At 38.7% G+C, this 21,552-nt stretch overlaps 1 protein-coding gene across 2 annotated transcripts in view; it reads left to right on the forward strand.

The window, feature by feature from the left end:
• The window catches only part of LOC149153498 (uncharacterized), a 425,412-nt gene that overhangs the window by 144,830 nt on the left and 259,030 nt on the right, over positions 1–21,552 (forward strand). For both annotated transcript variants that reach the window (XM_089441366.1, XM_089441367.1), the window contains one exon: positions 15,106–15,180. In XM_089441366.1, coding sequence (XP_089297492.1) covers positions 15,106–15,180 — 75 coding nt within the window. The remainder of the gene's footprint in view (positions 1–15,105; positions 15,181–21,552) is intronic.

The following is a 21,552-nucleotide window of genomic DNA, read 5'->3' on the forward strand; positions in this document are numbered from 1 at the left end:
GAGTCCCTTTGAGTTGATGCCTTTGCATCATGCTCTTGACCCATAGCCGATTCTTTTCTCCTGTCGCCGGATCTCTGCCCTAATACCATGTGAAAATTTCTAACCTGAAATTCTACTGCAGCCACTGATTTATTTCACTTATTCTTCACAATAAGTTATTTACGAAATCCCTTCAACAAATATTAAAATAAATTCTACTGCAGTTATCACATAATTACATAGAGAAAATACATACACAAGAACCAATCACATCAACACAGTTGTTTTTGGACAATTGTTCCCGAAAAGCCCAATGTGGGAAAACCGATGCAGCAGATGAGGGTTTTATTAATCTTCAGCAACAATCGCTTTTACAAGGAATGATTTTACATAGAAACTGAGAGAAAACACCTGAGACTTTCCCCTGGAGACTTTCTGACACTTTGGAGACCCTTCTCCCACTTTTGCGTCCCGTCTACGTCACTTTGAGTGGCTTAGCATGGCTCTGAATGGATCTATGTCCCTCTGCATCAGCCTACGTGAGGGCTATGTCTCCCCTGGACTGCGTCTCCCTCTGTGCTGTCTCTCAATGTCCCTGCTTCACCTCCTCCTCAACCACTGACTGCGGCTGATGCCCTCCTCTTCCTCCACCCTGCAACTCTCCCTCTGAAATAGATCTCCTTCTCTTGAGAATCAATTTTCCTTGAGATATTGAGTATCTGTCGGTGTCTCTCCAAATGATCCTCAAGTCTTCTCTTATACTTTTATTGTTGATGAATCAACGACTGAGATTAGGTCTCTAATCAATGACTAAGATTAAAACAGACTTGATCCTCATCTCTTAGAAGCTTCTCACTCTTATCTTTATTAATACCCATTAATATTTTATTTTCCTAAGGAATGCATTAAAATATTAATTATTTTAATAACTCCTTATCGGGGTGGAATTTCTCCAAACGATTTCTAGATCTTGGAGATCTCATGTGCCTTAGCCTCTCCACCAAATTTCAATGTTAGAGCACATCCGATGCTACCAAAAATCAACAATACTATCAGTACATATGCTAGAGTTTATGTTCTAATTGGGCAGAGAATATCTTTCTATTTGGAGGCTGAGTTCTAGTCATTGAAGCAGATCGAATATCAAATTCTTGAAAGGGGTCTTGTTCTGTGTTATACAGTGGTTGAGTTCCTATCATCCAAGAAGCCAACTACACTCCTTCACTGAGGAAGGGAGCTCTAGCATTTCTGGGCATGATTACCATATTTGGCAGGCCGAGAAGCTTGAGGGTATCTTGAAGAACACTTGAGGTTGGTTGAGATTGATCTATTGTACAGACTTAGGGAGTTATGTGAGGTATATATGAGCATACCTAAAGACATACGTTTGAGTAGACTTGGAGACATTTGTATAGCAACCTCCTAAAACCTTTTTGGAGTAGATATTCTCATATCCGTTACAGAGTTTGAAGTCCTCTTTGGAGCTGGTTCATAGACTGTTGCTCGAGGAGTTGTTGGAGGACCTGATGATACTCGGAAAACACTATTGAAGACATCACCTGGAAACATAAAATTCTTGTTGAAATAGCTTCCAGAAGAATTGATTGAAGAGTCACTTCCTTGTTGCAAACTTGGAGCATCTATTGGGTTGATAATTGAATTGTAGCAAACTTGGAGCATTGTTTGAGCAAGCCCTTAGGAGTGGAGAATTGAAGCACACTTTTGAATTAAGTTCTTGAAGCAGATTTTGGTCTAGCACTTGAGGAAGCCTATGAATTGAGATAAATCTTGTGGAAAATCTAGTAATAACCTTTGAAGCGGTCTTTGGAAGCACCCCTTGAAGATACTTTGTTGGAGCATTGTGACTTGTTGAAATACCTCTTAAGCAGCTTATTGGAGACCATTTTGAAGATCAGTTTTGAAGCTTGGAGCACCCCTTGAAGAATACTTTGTCGGGAAATCAGAAAGGCAGTAAATATTTCTTGATCTTGATAATTACTTGTGATGTTTCTTATTATTACAATTCTTTATATCTTCTTTCTTTAGTTCATCAAGCAATTACCAAAAGCAACAACATATACAAAATAAACACTAGATGTAGGCACATGCCAGGGCAAAACCCCCCTCGAGGGGAAAACTCAGTCAAGATAATTCTTCCTTTCAATAGTATGCTTTGAGACTCTTCACCCTAGACCAAGACAAGACCTTTCCTCCACACTAAGTCAGCCTCCCAGAATTTCGACCTCTTCTCAACAACTTCGACTATGCAACAACTTACGACAACTGACAACTTTCGACAACTGTGAAGGTTCGAAGACTTCGATCTCCCAATCGATGACACAAGACAGAGAGAGAGGGACACCAAAATTTCGATTTTCCTTGTCTCCTTAGACTTCCCCAAATTCGTAGTCACTTCGGCTTCCCAGTAACAAACTTTCCCAGCTATAAGAGAACTTCGCACTTCTGCCCAACAACAAGAGAATTTCGCACTTCTGCCTAGTTACAAGAGCATTCAAACTTGATGAGACAATGATTCTCCAAATGAATTCAATGTGCTTCCTTTTATAGGCTTCTTCCTGTGTCGAATAGGGTCCTTAGGCTGACTTGACAATCCCTTATGCTGACATGGTGTGGAGGTTACACAATTCATATTTGACTCAATACTTAACCTTTTTACACGATTTAAAAGCCCAAGAAGGGTCTCTTTTAATGTACAATATTTCTATAGACTCAGAATAAATCCCAGAAGTCCTCAATGGGGACTTTGACTTAAAACATGGTGGCCCAAGCATGAAACCCATGCTTTAATAAGTCACAATAATAATAATAAAAGTCCTTTTATTTATTCTTTTGACAAGTACATTACATGATGACTCAAGTACATTTTGAAAACTGAACATAGTTACTTTGTCCAGCACTCCCTCTTAAGTAAGGAGGTGTTCATAATGTAGAAATACAATGGAAGATCTCAAACTATATGAGCCATGAAGAACTTTAGGCACCACAATCCCATGGACTAGATTCCTGACCAGGGCAATCTATCGAAGCAGTCACAAAATAGTTTAGGCACCGCAATGCCATGGACTAGATTCCTGACCAAGGCAGTCTATCCAGGTGGCACTAAGATGGACTCAAGCTTTTAGCCCCTTTAGGTACCCTCAGGCTTACTTGCTAACCATCAACCCAAAAATCCAGGTGTGTACCCAAAACATATCTCAATAATCAACACCACCTTTCCAACTTCTAGACATCAACAAAATGTGCTGACCATATGTCCTCTGATGTAATGCTTCACTCACAAAGCCTCAATACCTCTTGATCCAACAGATCAAGAATGATCAATCTCTCCCAATCAAACTGATTGGTAACCAACATGCTATCAAATCCTTAGAGAGATTTACCTATACAAACACAACCACAATCAATAATATACTTTCACATGTACATAATCAAATACAAACCTCTGGGGTCTTCCAGGCAACTTGATGTTGTTCCTCAACTTTTCATGGTAGGACTATCAACTGAATCTTTAACAGACGATTCCTTAATCATACATTTTCCTTCTTATTTCCCATACAACAACATATCCTTCGAAATTCATTTTTCAATTAATACCAAGCTATGCCCTGCCTTGTCAACCAGGAAGCACCTCTTTATCCTGACTCCCTCTTAATCTTAGGGAGATCTCTTCTATTAATGCTTCCTCTGGGAGATCAGCTTGTTCCTTTCAATATCGGAGAATCTTTCGAGGCTTCCAACCATTTCATCAGAGTTATCATCATCCTCATCATGCTTATCATATCAACATGCATCTTTACCAAGTTGAAGATTTGTGTACTAGCACAACTTCAATAGCAAGTACAACCCAATCTATAGAAGCATGATGTTAGCCATATCAGAATTACAGAAGTATTTCATATTTATAGCAGACACCGAAACTCAATTACAAATGAGAGACATATACTCTCCAACATCTTGCTAGGGACTTTGTTATACACCCTAGACTACTTCATAATGATATTCCCTCCATCTAGGGCTTCAATGTGTCTTCCAAAGGCATGACATACCTTACTACAACATATAGCAAACCCGAGAAATAATTCACGCAAATATAGATATACAAAAACATCTAACAACCTTTCAAAATACATATGTTAGACTTCTCACTAGGGATTCATATAATTTCTAGATTTCATACAAACAAATCAATCAAATTCAATCACAACTTAGTCATTAACTTGACCAACTTCCACTAGGTTAGTTTCAAACCCTAGATTTGAATCAATCATCAATCAGTCATCAACATGACCAACTACTACTAGGGTTAGTTGCAAACCCTTAAATTTTCCGTTCAATCATCAATCTCAACTAAAAAATTCAAATTTCAACAATTGCTTAGAAATCTCAAATTATCATATAGTCATCATACATAAGAGGTTTGAGGTTTCTTCTTCGACCAAGGTTTAACTCCAAAACCCTAGAATTCTATTTTCACAAATTCACCATTCTTACATAGATCTCAAACCATCGTATTTTAGAGACTTTTCTTTTGACTAAGGTTTAACTCCAAAACCCTAGAATTTTCATATTCAACAATCACTTAATAGGTTTCAGATTGTTATATCATATAGACTAAATAGTTTAACTTCACTAGGTTTTAGCTACAAAACCCTAGATTTCCAAACATCATCATCCTAGAATCTCAGACAAGGATTTCCATTAAATCCTAAAACTCATGACCATGAATGACTAGGTCAACACACAAAACTAGGAATTCATAATCTTTCATAAGCATATCATATGTCCAACAATATTAATACATCTAATCTAGACTAAGCTAGGGATTCGACCAAAAAGGACATATCCATATAAGCCTAGATTTTGTCATCATACATTTCATATAATGTGTTAGTCAAATCTAACTTTACAAATATCAATAAGAGTTACACTCACAATCATCTTGATTGCACTAGGGTTGATTAGACAAATACACACATACCAAGTAAATCAATTCTAAGACAATATAAGGGTCTTTCTCACTCATTCCACCAAACCTTAATGAGCTAGGGTTCCAATGTAGAACACACATTCCACCAAACCCTAATGTGCTAGGGTTCCAATGTAGAAACATAGCAAACCCTACATTTCCAAAAAATCCAAAGGTTCTGGGATTTTAGACCTTATCACTCAACCCTAACAAGTTAGGATTTCCCGATCATACCAAAATCCCAAACATGACATCATCAATAAAAACTTCAACTGGCATTTCACAATATCCCTAATCAACTTTTAAGATTTTAGATATTCACAATAGCATACCCTTCGGTGAGGGCTTTCCAGAACCTGTCTAGGGTTCTACATAGTCAATCAAGAATAAGAGTGGGGTGGGTAGATTTATCAAGAGATGAATCACCCAAACAAGAATCATTAAGATTCAATATAGCTAGTCATAATATAGTTAGTAATAGATCATCAAATGAATAATCCTTTCAATCACTGTATTCAAAGCATACCTTTGTTTCTTGACTAACCTTGTCTTGAGAGATGCTCCTTGCAGATGTTTTTCCTAATCAAGAAAACGGAGGGAGAAAGGTAATTAGTATTTAATATAATCACAACTAAATGAGTACATGAATCCAAGACTAAAAATACATGAAATACTTATCTTTGGGAGTGGTTGAGGGCTCCCTCCAAAGCTTGAGGGAAACCTACAAACTTAAAATAATACAAAAAATGTCTTTTCCAAAATGTGTTAAAAACCTATAAATTCTAAAACATATAAACAAGATATGTAAAGCTACAAGCGAAGAACTTAATAGTGTAAATCCCTAATGTCAGTTTCTTCGGGCTTGACTTTCTTTGAGTCTCCTTCTATAGCAAGGTTGGCTTGATCTCTTCCTCTCTTCTTATTCTTTGGATTCTTGGGACAATCACTTTTTTAGTGACCCTTCTTATGATATTGATAGCACTCTATTTTGGACATGTAAACTTTCTTCCTCAGTCCCTCCGATCTCTTTCCTTATGATGAGCAACATAGGCATTTGATACTCCTTCAGGATTTGTAACCATTGAGGTCCTTAATTCTTCTTGACTATAGTCGGTCCATAATTCTTCAAAGGTGGGAGCTACCTTCCAACTGTTGAGACCTGCAACAAATGCACCCCAAGAAGGTGGCAATCCTAATAGAGCAGTGATCACTAGTTCTTTGTCCGGAACAATCTCATCGATGGCCAAGAGATCATCCCTGAGTCTAGCTATTGTCACAAAGAAAGTTGCCACAATATCTTCTTTGGTCATCTTCGTAGTCCTTAGCTCATTCTTCAAACTTGCTACTTGACCAATGTTCTTAATTGTGAACAACTTAGACAAGGCTTCAAACATCTCCGGTGCATGATCAATGTTAGCTATGAATGGTACAAGATTGACTTTTATCCCTTCTACCGTCAGAGTCATAGCCACCAATTCTAAATTTCTAAATTTTGCTTTGTCAGCATCACTGCCTTCTTTAGTAGGCTTCTTAACCTTTCCTTTTACCAAATCCAACACCTTGTTCTTTTCGAGGATTAGGTCAATCCTCTTCTTCCAGGATCTGAAGTTAGATGCTCCTTCAAGTTTGTTCTCAGCCTTGATTGAGTTAGACATCTTCCTTGAATATAATAGATTCCTTCCCTGAGATGGTGCCTCTGAATGAATCTGCCTTTTTCCTCCTTTTTCACCAAAGCTCTGATACCATTTTGGAAAATCAGAAAGGCAGTAAAGGTTTTCTTGATTTTGATAATTACTTGTGATGTTTCTTATTATTACAATTCTTTATGTCTTCTTTCTCCAGTTCATCAAGTAATTACCAAAAGCAACAACACATAAAGCAATAGAGACCAGATTTAGGGACATGCTAGGGAAAAACCCCTCTCTAGGGGAAAATCCAGTCAAGATAATTCTTCCTTTCAATAGTATGAATTGAGACTCTTCATCCTAGACCAAGACAAGACCTTTCTTCAACACCAAGTCAACCTCCAAGAATTTCAACCTCTTCCCAACAACTTCGACTATGCAGCAACTTATGACAACTGGCAGCATCCAACAACTGTGAAGGTTGGAAGACTTTGATCTCTCAATCCAGGACACGAAACAGGGAGAGAGAGACACCAAAATTTCGATTTTCCTTGTCTACTTAGACTTCCCCATACTCGCTTTCTTTTATAGGCTTCTTGTGGGGTCGAATAGGGTCCTTAGGCCAACTTGACATATCCTTAGCCCGACATGGAGTGGAGGTTACATAATTCATATTTGACTCAATACTTAACCCTTTTATATGATTTGAAAGCCAAGAAGGGTCTCTTTTAATGTACAATAAGTCTATAGACTCACAGTAAATCCTAGAAGTCTTCAATGGGGACTTTGACCTAAAAGATGGTGACCCAAGCATGAAACCCACACTTTAATAAGTCACAATAATAATAATAAAATTTCTTTTCTTTATTCTTTTGACAAGTACATTACATGATGACTCAAGTACATTATTGAAGACCAAACATAGTTACTTTTTCCAACATACTTGAAGACTTGTTTGGAGAAGACATATTGTACACCTTTGAAGTAGTTGTGTTGGAGTACCATTGAAGGCAATCTTGAAGGAATTATCTATGTAGAATGAGCTTTGTTGAAGCCCTCGTGGAGTAGCCTTGTGGAAGACTTCTTGAGTGACATGAAGAATAGTGAAGACACCTTTTACAATTAATAAAGTTGTCATTGATGAATAAAGTATCTTTAAGATTATTTTGAGGGCATTGTTGAAGGGGAACTTGAAGATACTGCTGGGCTTGTTGCAGAAGACATTGGAAGCCTTGAAGAACCATTGATTTTATCTTGAAGAATTGAAGCATAGGGATGGAACCCTAAAGGATAGGAGTCCTCAAGAAGTTCAGGTTGGAGCTTGTACCAATGAGAGGGTTGGAGCCTTAGAGGTTGGAGCCTCATGAAGTCCAAGTCGGTGTTTGGCAAAGTACAGGTTGGAGCTTGGTGGATTGGAGATTGGTGTCTTGATCTAAGGTTTGAGCCCTAAACATTATTATACTTGATATGTTGTAAAGAGGATTGGAGATCTCGCTAATTTCTCATTAATAAAATCATTTATCTTGTTGTTGTTCATTTTGTGTTTTATCTAAGTGATCTAAACTCGTAAAGTAACAATTATAAAAGAAATATTGGTTCACCCCCCTCTCAATGTTTCCAACAACCTTTGCACTTACAACTAGATAGACAACTATAAGATCGTTGGTCTCTTTGGCAACATCTATGGGATGGAACATCCATCAAATGGATGTCAAAACAACGTTCTTGAACGGTACCATTGATCAAGAAGTCTATGTCGAACGAACCCTTGGGATTTGAAGTACATGATAGAGAAACTAATGTCTGCAGGTTGAAGAAGGCACTTTATCACCTTAAGCAAGCCCCTAGAGCTTGGTATGCTAGGATGGACACATATCTACAAAGATTGGGCTTTTCAAAGAGTTTGCTGATCCAAACCTTTATATCAAGATAGTGAAGGATGAACTAGTGATCATTCTTCTATATGTGGATGATATTCTCATAATCGGTATGGAAGATCATATTCAAGAATGCAAGAGACAATTGGCAACATAATTCGATATGAAGTATGTAGGGCTGATGCACTATTACTTGGGATTGGAAGTTTGACAGAGACTTGGTGAAATATATCTAGGTCAAGGAAAGTATGTGATTAAGATGTTGCAAAGGTTTGGCATGATGGACTGCAAACCTATGACAACCCCCCTTATTAGAAATTTGAAGAGGTCAGTTATGATTTAGGCCTTGTGGATCCCACAAGTTATAGACAATTGGTTGGCTCTCTGATGTATCTTGTGAACACTCGACCAAACATTTGCTTTGTAGTGAATATTCCCAATCAATTTCAGATAGAGCCTAGACATGACCACTCGGTAACAACCAAGCATATACTGAGATATCTGCAAGGAACAATACATTACTGCCTGAAGTATGATAGAAAGAACGATATCCAATTGGTAGGATATACAAAATTTGGTTGGGGAAGTAGTGAGACAGATGGAAGGAGCACTACCGAGGATGTTTTAGCTTGGGATCTTGTATCATCTCATGGATGAGTAGAAAGAAAGAGTCAATTTCTTTGAGTAACGCTGAAGTTGAATACATTGCAACATGTGAAGTTACCAGAGAATTCGTCTGGTTGAGGAAGCTATTATCCGATTAGTTTGAAGGACTGATGGACCCTACTGTTATACATTGTGACAACACCAGCTGCATTAGGTTATTTGAAGACTTGTATTCCATGGAAAGACGAAGCACATAAACAACACGTATCATTACATATGAAAATTGGTGCAAGATGGGGTGTTGCAGCTACAATATATCTCCACCGATGAGCAAGTAGCTTATATTTTGACAAAATCTCTTCCTCATAAGAAGTTTGTGTATTTGAGAGACAAGCTTGCATTGGTTGATATCTCCATCCCTAGTTGAGATGGAGAGATAGACAAATCGTTCTTTTCCTCTCTTTGTGAAGAAAGAATGGAGGATTGGGTAAGCACCTGGTTTTCAATACTCTTTGAGGATGAGGTAGGGCATCCAATAGGTAAGTGTAGTTGAAGAGGAAATTCCTTGAGGATGCGTTAGTCCAAGATAGTTATGGTCCTAGAAGGACATACCTTGTGAACATCTGGATGTGGTATGTTCCTTAAGAGACAACGATGATGGTGTCTATAAGTGATTGTCTCGCCAACATTGTGCTCTAATTTTGTGGAGAAATAGAGCTGTTAGTCAAGGCGTTGCTATGTGACAATACTGGTTGGTATGATGAGGTGCAATGAGCTAAGCTGAAATAATAGCTTATGAGATGGCTTACCAATCTGATTCTTGTTATGAGATCTCTTCAGTATGAGAATGTCCATGTACCATTATGAATACCTCCCTAGTTAAGAGGGAATGTTGAAATATGTAACTAGTTTCGGTCTTCATATGTACTCTTGATTCTTATATATTGTCAAATGAAAATGAAATTATTATTATTATTATTTATAGCATGGGTTTCATGCCTAAGGTCATTTTATTTTTGGTCAAAGCACCCATTAAGTGCTTCTAGGTTTTTTCATTAAGTCAAGAAGTCAAAGAGTCATTGTCATATGTAAAAGACCCCATTAAGTATTTTGTAACATGTCGGAAGAACTATTTTTGAGTTAAAATAGTCAAAATACCTCCCCAAGACCAAGTTGGCCTGGTAGCAGAGAAGTCAGCGTAATTAGGGCATGTCGTCCTACTTGGAAGCCTATATATATGAGATTATTCGACCTCCAATGGACTCACTGACTGATTCACTCATCATTCAAGCGAAGGAGAAGAAGAAGAAGGCAAGCGAAGGAAGAAGGAAGAAGGAAGTTGAAGTTTTCGGGTTTTTACGCTCTCTCTCTTACACATGTGAAGGCAAGCTAGGGTTTCTGCAACATCAATGCTGAATTTCTGAAGGAGAAAGGAAAGGGTCGACATTGGACGAAAGGTGGACAATTTGATCTCTCATAAGGCATAAAAGAAGAAGTAGTCCGAGCGAAGGAAGGAGGAAGGTCTAGAAACCTTAATTCTCCCACATGTGCAAAGTTGTAGCGAGTTGCAGGGGGCTGAAAATTTCAGACATGCAGTGGGGGCCAAAAATTTGTAGTTTGGGGTCGAAGTTGTGCAGTTGGAAGAAATTTGACTTCGTTTGACTTGGATAGAAGAAGCACATCATCAAGAAGGCCTGACTTGGTCTTGGAAGGGTATTGGTCTTGGTATAGAGGTCTTGGAATCCATCATTTGAAGAATCCATAAGAAGAGGAGATTTGTTGGTTTTCCTCTCAAGAGTAGAGGTTTTGGCCTTGGCTAGCAGCCTACATCTTGTGTCCTTGTGTATTATTGATCTTCATGTTTTGGTAGCTGTTTGATAATAAGAACAACATAATAATAAGAAAAGAAGAAGCTAATAATCAAGAAAAGTAAAAGAATATGAAAAGCAATTGTCAAGTCTAGGAGAAATGACCTCTTTTGTAGCCCTCTTGATCTTGTCAACATATCTTTCAATACATTAGACAATAAACATGGAATTTTTTGCATAAAAGAGTACTTACAAGAGAAGAAGTTTATATCCATCTGTTAGAATTACAAGAGTGAAGCTCCAAGACAAGATAACAATTATCCAAACATCAAAATGCATCAAATAATATCCAATTCATCGAACAATAGCAAGTCCAAATTCTTTTCTCCAAAGAGATACAAGTTCGAGTGATGATGAGAAATGAAATGAACCTCATCAATTTATATGATCCTCTAAGGGATTCAAATTGCCTAATTAGGCCTAATGATGCCCTTAATAATTTTATAATGTACAAATAACAACACTTTGGTGACAAGCCCAACAAATAGCTCCATAATGGGAATAATAAGCCTCTCAAGACGGTCGAAATGATATATACAATAGCTAGGAGGGCCATTGAAAGGCCTAGTGAAGTCCCTCATGTGCCAAAATGAGTGGAAGGGCTCCAAAATAGCAATGAAGGGGATGGCCCTTTGATCTCCAAGCAAATGACTTGTGGTGCTCCCAAGTGGTTGTGGGGGCACAAAAACAACCTCATGGGTCTCCCATTGATTCAAACAAGCATGTATCCCATCTGCGAGGGCTGGAACAATGATGCAAGCCCTCCCTTTCTCTTCCATGGTGAGACAAAACCCCATCTTGGCCTTGGATCAATTGCCAAGTGTGTGGTTGGCCGGGCAAGGTGGTCCAGGTGCATCATCATCATCAAACAAGCGGAACATGAATGAGCAATTAATGGTGCTAAAGGATTCCATGGCATGACAATCTACTCTCTGCTCTAGTGGAGGCCCATGGCTCTCAACGCACACCTCGCGGGCAATATGACCCTCTGGAGGGCTTGGACCCCATATAGGGAGACCAAACCCCAAGATGAAGACCCACCTGCAATCCTGTGTAAGATCCCATGTATCTCTTCACCTTCCAATACAGTAGTTCATTAGTGCAATTGAGCAAATGAGCTTACAAATCATGGAACCAAGTGGACACTTCATAGTGGCATGCCCTGCCATAATGGGCTTTAGAATGTCCAAGTGTTCCTAGGTACAAGAAAGAGGTTAATTGAGGACCCTATTAGGAGGTTTCAGCCTCCAAGGGAGTGATAGGTCCGTGATACATCCCTGAAATGGTAGGTGTCATGTGACATAATGATGGAATGGATTGGGGGCATTAGGGGAGGCTCCAAGCCACATGCCGTGGTCCGAGGGAAACAATAATGAGGGGAAGCCTGCACATGGGTGTATAGATGAAGGAGGGAGAAATCATGGTACATGAGTTACCCTGACCTTTTTTTTTCCACCCGTCTTCATATGCGATTTGATTTTTTCTTCTTTCAACTGCTCAGGGCTCCAGGGAATGAGAACATGATGTGCAAGATATAGCAGTGATTACCACCTTAAGGTTGTGCAGTTCATTGCCCACTAGGGTTTGGGACAATCATGGGTTCCTTAATGATGCAAGGGGCTCATGTAAGGGCCTTAGGAGCCAGGCTGATGGCCATAATGATAGGGATTAGAGTTCATGTTGGCTTTTTCCCATGTGCTAAATTTGTATGTCCTAGCCATATTTTGCATTTTATGGTACATTTCCTGTTGATAGTGGCCAAATTATGCTTTTTGTTTTGTTTTTAGCTACATCAACCTCCGGGACATCGTTCTAGGGCCGACCCAAAGTGTGGACGAGGGGAGGGGGAGGCTAACTCCTTGTGGACCCAATTGACAAATGTGGACCCAAATGGGAAATATGTGGAGAGGGGCTATAATGAGCGGAGTGGAGTGATGTATGTGGTGTTGGGAAGCGTGAACATGCAACCAAAATGAGGGTTTCCCATGTAGTGGCACTCCTAACTCTAGTAGCCAATAGAGCAGATTCCACAGGACTAGAATACAAGACTAAGCACCAAATTGGACAAGGGGGACAAGAGTATAGACCAAGCTCATTCTTTTCGTCGAACCACCCCACTAATCCATGTCCAAATGTGTCCATAATAAGTAAGCAAAAATACCCAATTACTAATTAAAATCCATATCTTTCGGATTGGAAGGCCCACCTTCAAATATACGATCATGGAAGAATGGGCGAGAACAAATAATGGCTAGCTCAGGGGGCGGAGATGGTGGCAAATCGAGCTATTTGGGAGTTGCTGGCTGCCGGCTAAAGACAATCTAGGAGAAAATTTTCTCCTATGGGTTTCACCCACTGGTGGTGGGTAACAATTCTGACGTCATTGGATTTCATATGGAGAAAGTTGAATTTTAGATCTCACTTAAAATCCAGCAGACTTAGTTTTTCAAGATTTCAGGATTGGGGGGATTGCAACATTTCCATTGGATTTTGTCATGTACGAGGGCAAGGAACTAGTTTTTAATTAGGAAGACCAAGCCCTCTATGTACGTGGCATTGGTTGTTTAACTCCTCTATCATGACCCTATTAAAAATGTACCCATCAGTCAAACAAAATCTTGACTTGACATGCCACATTTTTTCTAGCATATTTTAATGCTTAGAGGGTTATATTGATGACAAAGATCCCAATATAGGCAATGTTTTTGAGGATATGTAGGTATTTGTTGTAGCATGATAGTTTTTGGATGCTAGAGGCCATCTAGAGCCTGTTTGTTGATGTATTTTTGGTTTATGTGCACCATTACATGCTATATAAATGAGAGCTTTTGCTTGTTTGTGTGTAAATGTTTTGGATTCATATGGATGTGCATGAATATATATGTTTTTATTTAAAATTTGAATATTCTACGTGTTTTTGGTTGACTGGTTTTTTGATTTTTTTTAATTGGTTTCGTTCTGGTTCTGAATGGTCACCAGTTCAAAGGGTTTTTCGGTTTGATCATTGGTTCTGTTTCGATAACATTACTCTTGGGGCAAGGATAGATCTTTCTTAGGCAAATGTAAGGAAGTGTATGGGTGAAGGAGAGCCCCTAAGGGCTATTTCAATTACTCCAAGCTAAATCAAGAGAGAATTCAAGGGAATGTTGCATCCTCAAGGAAAATTTATTTATTCTATTTTTGAGGTCACTTTATTGATTGAGGGTTTTATCACCAACTTTTGAGCTTGGAGAGTCATTCCCATGCCTCATGGAAGTGGCTTGACTTATTGTATAGGCATGGGCCTTCATTTAAGACGTATCTTGATTTATTTCTTTAAGCCACATAGCAGTCTTGGTTTAACCTTGCCAATACTGCTAGTTTAAGTGGGAATAGTTGGGACATCGAGTGAGGCATGCAACGAAGGCAACCAACTCCAATAATCGAGCCCAAGTCTTGCTGCGTGAAATTCAATTCACTCTTACCACTCTCGCTAACTTGCTGGGCTATGATATGCTCCCTATATAAACAATTTGCAACTTAACTTATAACCTTGTTCAACAAATGCCTCGGTGTCTTGATTCATTATTTATAGTCATGCTATTGGTGCATCATTAATTATTACTTGTTACCTTAAGATTTGATTTTTTGGATGACCTACTTCTTTTAGTACATTCTTGTCATGTTAATAACAATAGAAGGTGTGATCCAACGAAATTGAACGAATAATGTTGTAGAATACCTGCAAGAGATACCATACAACATCTCCAATGGCATTGCAGCTATCCTATTTTTATTGTACTGTATTAAATATCTTTTGGATCACAGTTTTTGGGGCATAAAGTTGGACATCAATTTAACTTCTATGCATGGTGTGCATGTGTTTGTTTAAAATCAACTTGAAAATCTTGATCTTGAAATGCCTATGTTTTATTAATTCCTAATTTTGAATAGTGAATATTGATGAAATCACATCACCTCTTTGTACATGTAGTTTAGACAGGCATATATGTGTATATTCTGGCTCTACTTCACGGTTATGTGTCAAGAATTCTGGTTGACGTAAACATGCTCAGTATTTTGTTGTCTTGGTTATTTTGAGTCAATTAATAATATCAAATATTGTTACCTCATGTTTTCAAGTGCATCCAGAACTTATTATTTGTTGGCTTTGTGTTGTGTAGGTTGGTTGTGTATCTGAACGAAGCAGCAAAATTCTTTTATTTGATATAGCATGCATGTCAGTGGAACCTTCAGAAGTGAGTCATGCCTCATTTGCATCATGTTTTTCGCTTTTGCTTATCCTTGAAGGCATGGATGATAAAATTTGTTTAATTCCATGTTGTAGTTAATATCTGATGTTCTTATTCTCTTTTGCTGGTTGTGATTTCATGTTGAGACTTTGGAGCTTATTCCATGCATGCTTAATGTTTCTAATTCTTTTAGACACTAAATGCTCTGGAAGAGTAGGGTATCGGTAATGAAAGTGCTTGGTATTGATGATGCTGTTAGCTAATCAGATCTCAAGAAACCTATGTATGTTTCATTTGTTGGACAAATGTTTCAAGGAGATAGTATGCAATGTTGTTTAACATACTAGCTGGAATATCTCAATGTTATTGTTGAAGTATGTAAATAGGTCTGGTTTCATAATGTCTAATGTAATAATGATTTTATGTATTAGATGTAAAGAGAAAAATAAATTTTATTATTATTATTTTTATAGCATGGGTTTCATGCTCAAGGTCATTTTATTTATAGGTCAAGCACCCATTGAGTGCTTCTAGGGATTTGTCATAAAGTCTAGGAGTCAAAGAAATTTATGTAAGCCAATTTGAGTCATAAAGACCAATGTTGCGAACATCGCGACTAGGATTAAATTGGCGAGGGGAAAACATCGGAAAAATTCGGGGAAAAATCAGTAAAAGTTGGGAAAAAATCGGCAAATACAAAAGTATTCATTTTTTTTCAATTTTTTTTTTTTTAATATCTAATGCATCTACAACATAAAATAAATTCATTGACACATAAATATGATAAAAGAACTAATATATAAGATGTGTAATATCACTTCTAGTGCTACATCACACATAACAGTGAATCATGTCCTGAATAGTAAGTCTTGAGTCCCAACTCAGCGTCAAAATATCAACAAAAATATAATAATGTATCTCATATCATGAGTCATAATGTCATATACTATGAAATGTCATATACTATGAAATGAACCAAATAACTAATACTACTGATTTCCTCTGCCCCTCTTGCGAGAAAATGAAATAGCTTTCCCTCTAGATGTAGATGGCGGTGGAGTTGGCAGTGGACTCTGCTGTGCTCTAGAAGTTGAAGAACTAGGAGCTACAGGAGGTAGACCACGTCCTCTACTAGTTACAGGGGTAGACTAGGTAGGTGGTGTCACCCCCTCCTCCTCTACCCCCTCCACTACTTCTTGCTCTAACCAATTAGCGACAGACTCCATGAGAGGCCTCTCGGCCTCAACCCTCCATGCAACAGTGGTGTCAATCCCATCCAATGAGATGGCCTCTATATCAAGTGTCCTCTCAAGTTGCCTCACCTACAATCGAAGATTGTAGTAGACGTAGACCATGTCATTAAGTCGTTGGGACTCCAACTTGTACAAGGGTCATAAAATAATAATTATAAAAAATATATTATTTAATGAATTCAAAAAATTAATTGGAAATTTGAAATATTTTAAGTTTTAACCTGTTGCGCTTCTTGGTGTGTATTTTTTCAAATACACTCCAGTTGCGCTTGCATCCTGAAGAGCTACATGTTTGGCTAAGCACTTGAATGGCAAGCCTTTGCAGACTGGGTACTCTGGCACCATAGCTTCTCCATCATGCATCTACAACAAAATTACAAATAAGATAAACATAAGAAAAAAATGAAATTTGAAAGTTGAAGCAAAGTATGAAGTTATGAACTTGAAGAGACAATGAAATTTGAAACAAACTAAAAAATACCTAGCATTTTAGTCTTCCTATCAACCTCAACCATGTCAAAGCTAAATGTGCCACCTGCCACCCTGTATATTTCCAGTTCTTTGAAGATTTCTGCACGTTATGATGGAGATGGCACCATTCTCTGAACACAGGTGAAGAATCCATCCATGACTTTAGCATCAAATAAGAACCCATAGGGGTAAGCAAATGCGGGGTTCAGGTAGATCTGTTTAGCATGAATGGGACGATGGAGTGTGTTGTTCCATCGTTTATCAATCACTTCCCATAGGAGGAGTTGTTTCTAAAACCCCTCATCTCCCTTATCATCATAGTAGGTCCGAATGGATTCTTTGGCTCTGTCCATGGCCTCATACAAGTAGCCCATTGTGGCTTGTCACCAACAATTAATCGAGGAACCTTTACCAAAGGTTCAATAATGCTGCATACCTCCTACACTCCCGCCCAGAAGCTTTCCTGGTATGAAACTTATCTGCATATGGCCTCTCCCTCTAGTTTGCGGCTAAATGCCAAAGTACGCCATTGATCTGAAAGAAACATTCTCTTCACATCCCACATAGGATTCAAGAGGGATTGAAGAGATATGAAACTGGTGGTAAACTGTGTAATGGTGGGGCACACCAACTCCTTGTTGTTGGTGAATGTTCTCATCAAATGAAGCACATATGCATGATTATATATACATTTTGTAATGCTTTTTGATGAATCAACAATATTTTTGACAAAAGGAAATTTTGCTATTTCCTTCAACATGAAATCAATGCAATGTGTAGCACAGAGTGTCCAAAATAAAGTAGGATGCCTCTCCATAAGCATCTTGCCAGTAGCAACATAATTTTCAACATTGTTCGTTATGACTTGGACAACATGTTCTGGACCCACCTCCAAAATAAACACATCTAGCAAATCACACAATAATTGTGCATCTTTGATATGTGCAGATGTATCAACTGATTTCATAAACATTGTCCCCTTGGGACAATCAACCAAGAAGTTTATAAGGCTTCTACCTTTTTGATCAGTCCAACCATCTGACATCACAATGCATCTTGTGTGTGCCCATGATGCCCTAAACTCCTCCAATCTCTTGGTGCAGTCAAACTTTTGACTTTGAAGAATGCGGCCTCTAAAGTCATCATAATAAGGGACCTTGTAAACTCTGGGCCAACAATTGCAATAGCATCAGCAGCAGGCTGGAAAAATGGACTGTTCCTTGCAACGCTGAAAGGAATATCACTCCAAAGAAGAAACTTGCCCAACAACTTGTCTGCTTCTTCTTTCTCCTTTTTTTTAACAATTGAAGAGATAGATGTTTGTGAACCATATGTGGTTCTAGGAACAAAATATGATGAGGTAGCGACAGGATTGGTTTTAGATACTGATGATGACGTAGAACCAATGCCACTCTCATATTCACCTCCTAACGCTCTATTCCCTGCTAGTTGACTCTTCAGAGCTGACTTGGATAGTTTGGTTTGCTCTATTTCTTCCAATTACCTGAGGGCTCTTTGGATGATTTTTGGATTTGTATTGGTGTAAGGCCCTACCTCATGTCTATGGATTTGTGCAGGGTGATACTTCAATCTGTATACCCCTCCTGTCATATGATGCCCACACAACTTTCAAGTCAAGTTTGATTTGTCAAACCCTCCATTACGTTCACCAAATTCCCATAGAGGGTTCAATTTCCTTGGCATGTTTGTAACTTGGTTGAACTCTTGAGTTTTAATGTAAGATGAAGTTTGAAGTTGAACCTAGGGCACAAGAAGAATTGCAAGTTAAAAAGATAAAAATAAATTTTACATACAACACATTAAATTTTTGACAAAAATAAACCTCAACTCAATGAAACAATAATGGAAAAAATGCACATTCAAACACAAACAAAACTAATGCAAAAAAATAGAGCATAAGAAGAAATTAAACTTATAAATCTAACAATCAAGTTTTTACAATTTTGACCAAAATGAACCCCCTCCACTCTATGCAAAAAAAATGAAAAAAAAAAAACACAATCAAATCCACTCAAAAATCATTGATAATGGGTTATAGAAACCCAAACAAAAACAAGAAAAAAACAAAAAAAAAAGGCCAAATTTGGTGCGCATACCTGGAAACCATGATTTGCTGAAGAAATTTGGTCCAAACTCAAACTTTTCTTGCTTGGGATGCTAAAATCTTTCACTTTTCTCCTTCTCTGCCCTTGTAAATGACTTCCTCTCCTCCTCAGCTCTCAAACTTGTCCACTCTCTAAAAAAAATGACAAAAAAGAACAAAAAATCGGCTTTAAAACCAGCTGTTTCCGCCACTCACGATTTTTACTTGTCGGATTGTGATTTTTTGACAAAAAAAAACGCCGAAAAAATCGCGATTTAATCGCAATGTTCGCAACACTGATAAAGACCCTCCAAGATAAAGTCGGCCTAGAATCAACAAGCTGGCCTACATGAAGGACAAGTCGGCCTAGAATCAACAAGCTGGCCTACATGAAGGACAAGTCGGCCTTATGATGACAATTTGAACTTCAAGGGAAGTCTATATATAAGAGGTACTCGACCTCATTTGAAGGCACATCCAACAAGTTCAATCAAGGAAGGAAAGGAGACCTTAAAGGAGCAAAGGAGGAGAATAAAATGAAACCAAAACCGAATTTGATGATTGTTTAAGGGTTGAATCTGCCACACGTGCAGAAGGATTAGGGCAACATTTATTGCAACAAGAATGTTAATATTAGGTATGTTCTATGCTAGAGCAATTTATTTCAATTTTCACAGTTAGCTCAATATCTTTTCTAGATTAGCAATCACATCAACATTAAAGTAAACTGCAAATAGAACATAAATATAAATTGCAAAAGACAAGCCAAGACAAGAGGACCCAAGATGTGGTGCTAGCCGGGGATAAACCCCAATGTGGCGAAACCCTTGATGAATTCTTCTTATATGTTCTTTAATAGTTCAGCAGAGAGAGAGAGAGAGAGATAGTACATTTACAACAGAAGTAAACACTTTGACTTATCTAGATAAGAGCATAGATCATCTCTAGGAAGATGATACGTGAAATCAGTTGAAGACATGCTGCTTCAACTGATTCTCTAAGGTGACTCCTTCACCTATCATTGTGCTACATCTCCTCACCATGCTGCACCCATCATCACAATGCTGGACCTCATGCTGCTGTTGTTCCAGTGTTTAGCACTGCTGTACTTAGTGCCACGGCTGCACCATGCTATCACCCATGTGCTTGCTGCACCATTGCTGCTTTGTGTCCTTGCTACACCAAGTACTATACTGCTGTCCCAATGTACTTGCAGCGCTGTGCTTGCTGCTGTCCATGCTTTACCATGTTGCTGCTTCCATGATTCTTGCTACTGTCCATGCTTCACCATGCTTGCAACTGTCCCAAGCTTCTTGCTGCTGTTCATGCTTCACCATGCTTGCAGCTGTTACATGTTTCACTATGCTTACAGCTATCTCACGTGCCACCATGCTTGCAGTTGTCCCATGTATTAGCTTGTTGACCCTTGCATTGCTTGCTGCTGTCCAACTGTTGCATCTAAACATGTTGTTCCATGCACCTTACTGCACCATGCTGCTGCATCCATCACATCATGCTGCACTCCTTTGGGGTATTCAACACTCCATGTTAACCCAACATGTGGCTCCCACAGGCTGCTTCGAATGTGATCCAAATCTGGTCAATATCCTTGACCCAACGCACCTCTAACATTGCTCCAATTCTGCTTGTCACTTTGCTGTTCCTAACTATTCTGGTTAGGGCACTTGGGCAGCCCAAAACTCCTCTCAATAGTCCTCGAACAACCCTCCAAATCTGCTCGTCACTTTGATGTTCCTAACTATTCTGGTTAGGGCACTTGGGCAGCCCTAAACTCTTCCCAAGAGTCCTCGAACAACCCTCCAAATCTGCTTGTCACTTTGCTGTTCCTAACTGTTTTGGTTAGGGCACTTGGGCAGCCCTAAACTCCTATCAACAGTCCTCGAACAACCCTCCAAATATGCTTGTCACTTGGGCAGCTTCAACATGACTTTGTCTTAGGCAGCTTCACCATGACAATGTCCTAGATCTAGGGCACATAGAGCTAGGGCATCATCTTCTAGGAGCTGCATAGATCCTTCTTCCCCATGGCAGCATCTAGGGCAACTCTTCTTAAGGCAACATATCTCTTAGGATCTATCCTCCCACCAAAACCCAAAGACAAGTGGAGAGGAAGAGATCACAAGAATAGTGTGTACAAATGACTAGCAAGCCACCTCTTTTTATACTAAAACGTTGAGCACATGTGGGTGTTATTTAGTTGCTGGCCGACCTTGACAAATTGTCTTAAAACAAAAATAAATTCATAACTCCATGAATACTTATCGTAATTGGATGACCTTTAGATCAATCCTACACCTCTCGATGAGAGTGATCTAGGAAAAATATCCATTGCCATAAATAAGATGACCCACATGGATTTTGGCCCTAGTTGGCAATTTTAACACTCCCTCTCAACTAGGGAGAACTCCATCTGCTAATCCATATGTCCGACTGTACTATCTCTGCCATCAGTGCCCTGCACTCCTTTGTTCTGCTCTGCTTAGCTCTGCTTTGTTGAGCTCTTTTTAGCTTTGCTCTGTTGAGCTCTAA

The sequence above is a fragment of the Pinus tabuliformis genome, chromosome 9 (assembly GCF_031772625.1).
Source record: "Pinus tabuliformis cultivar Carrire ecotype Pingquan chromosome 9, CPIR1, whole genome shotgun sequence".
Lineage (NCBI taxonomy): Eukaryota > Viridiplantae > Streptophyta > Pinopsida > Pinales > Pinaceae > Pinus > Pinus tabuliformis.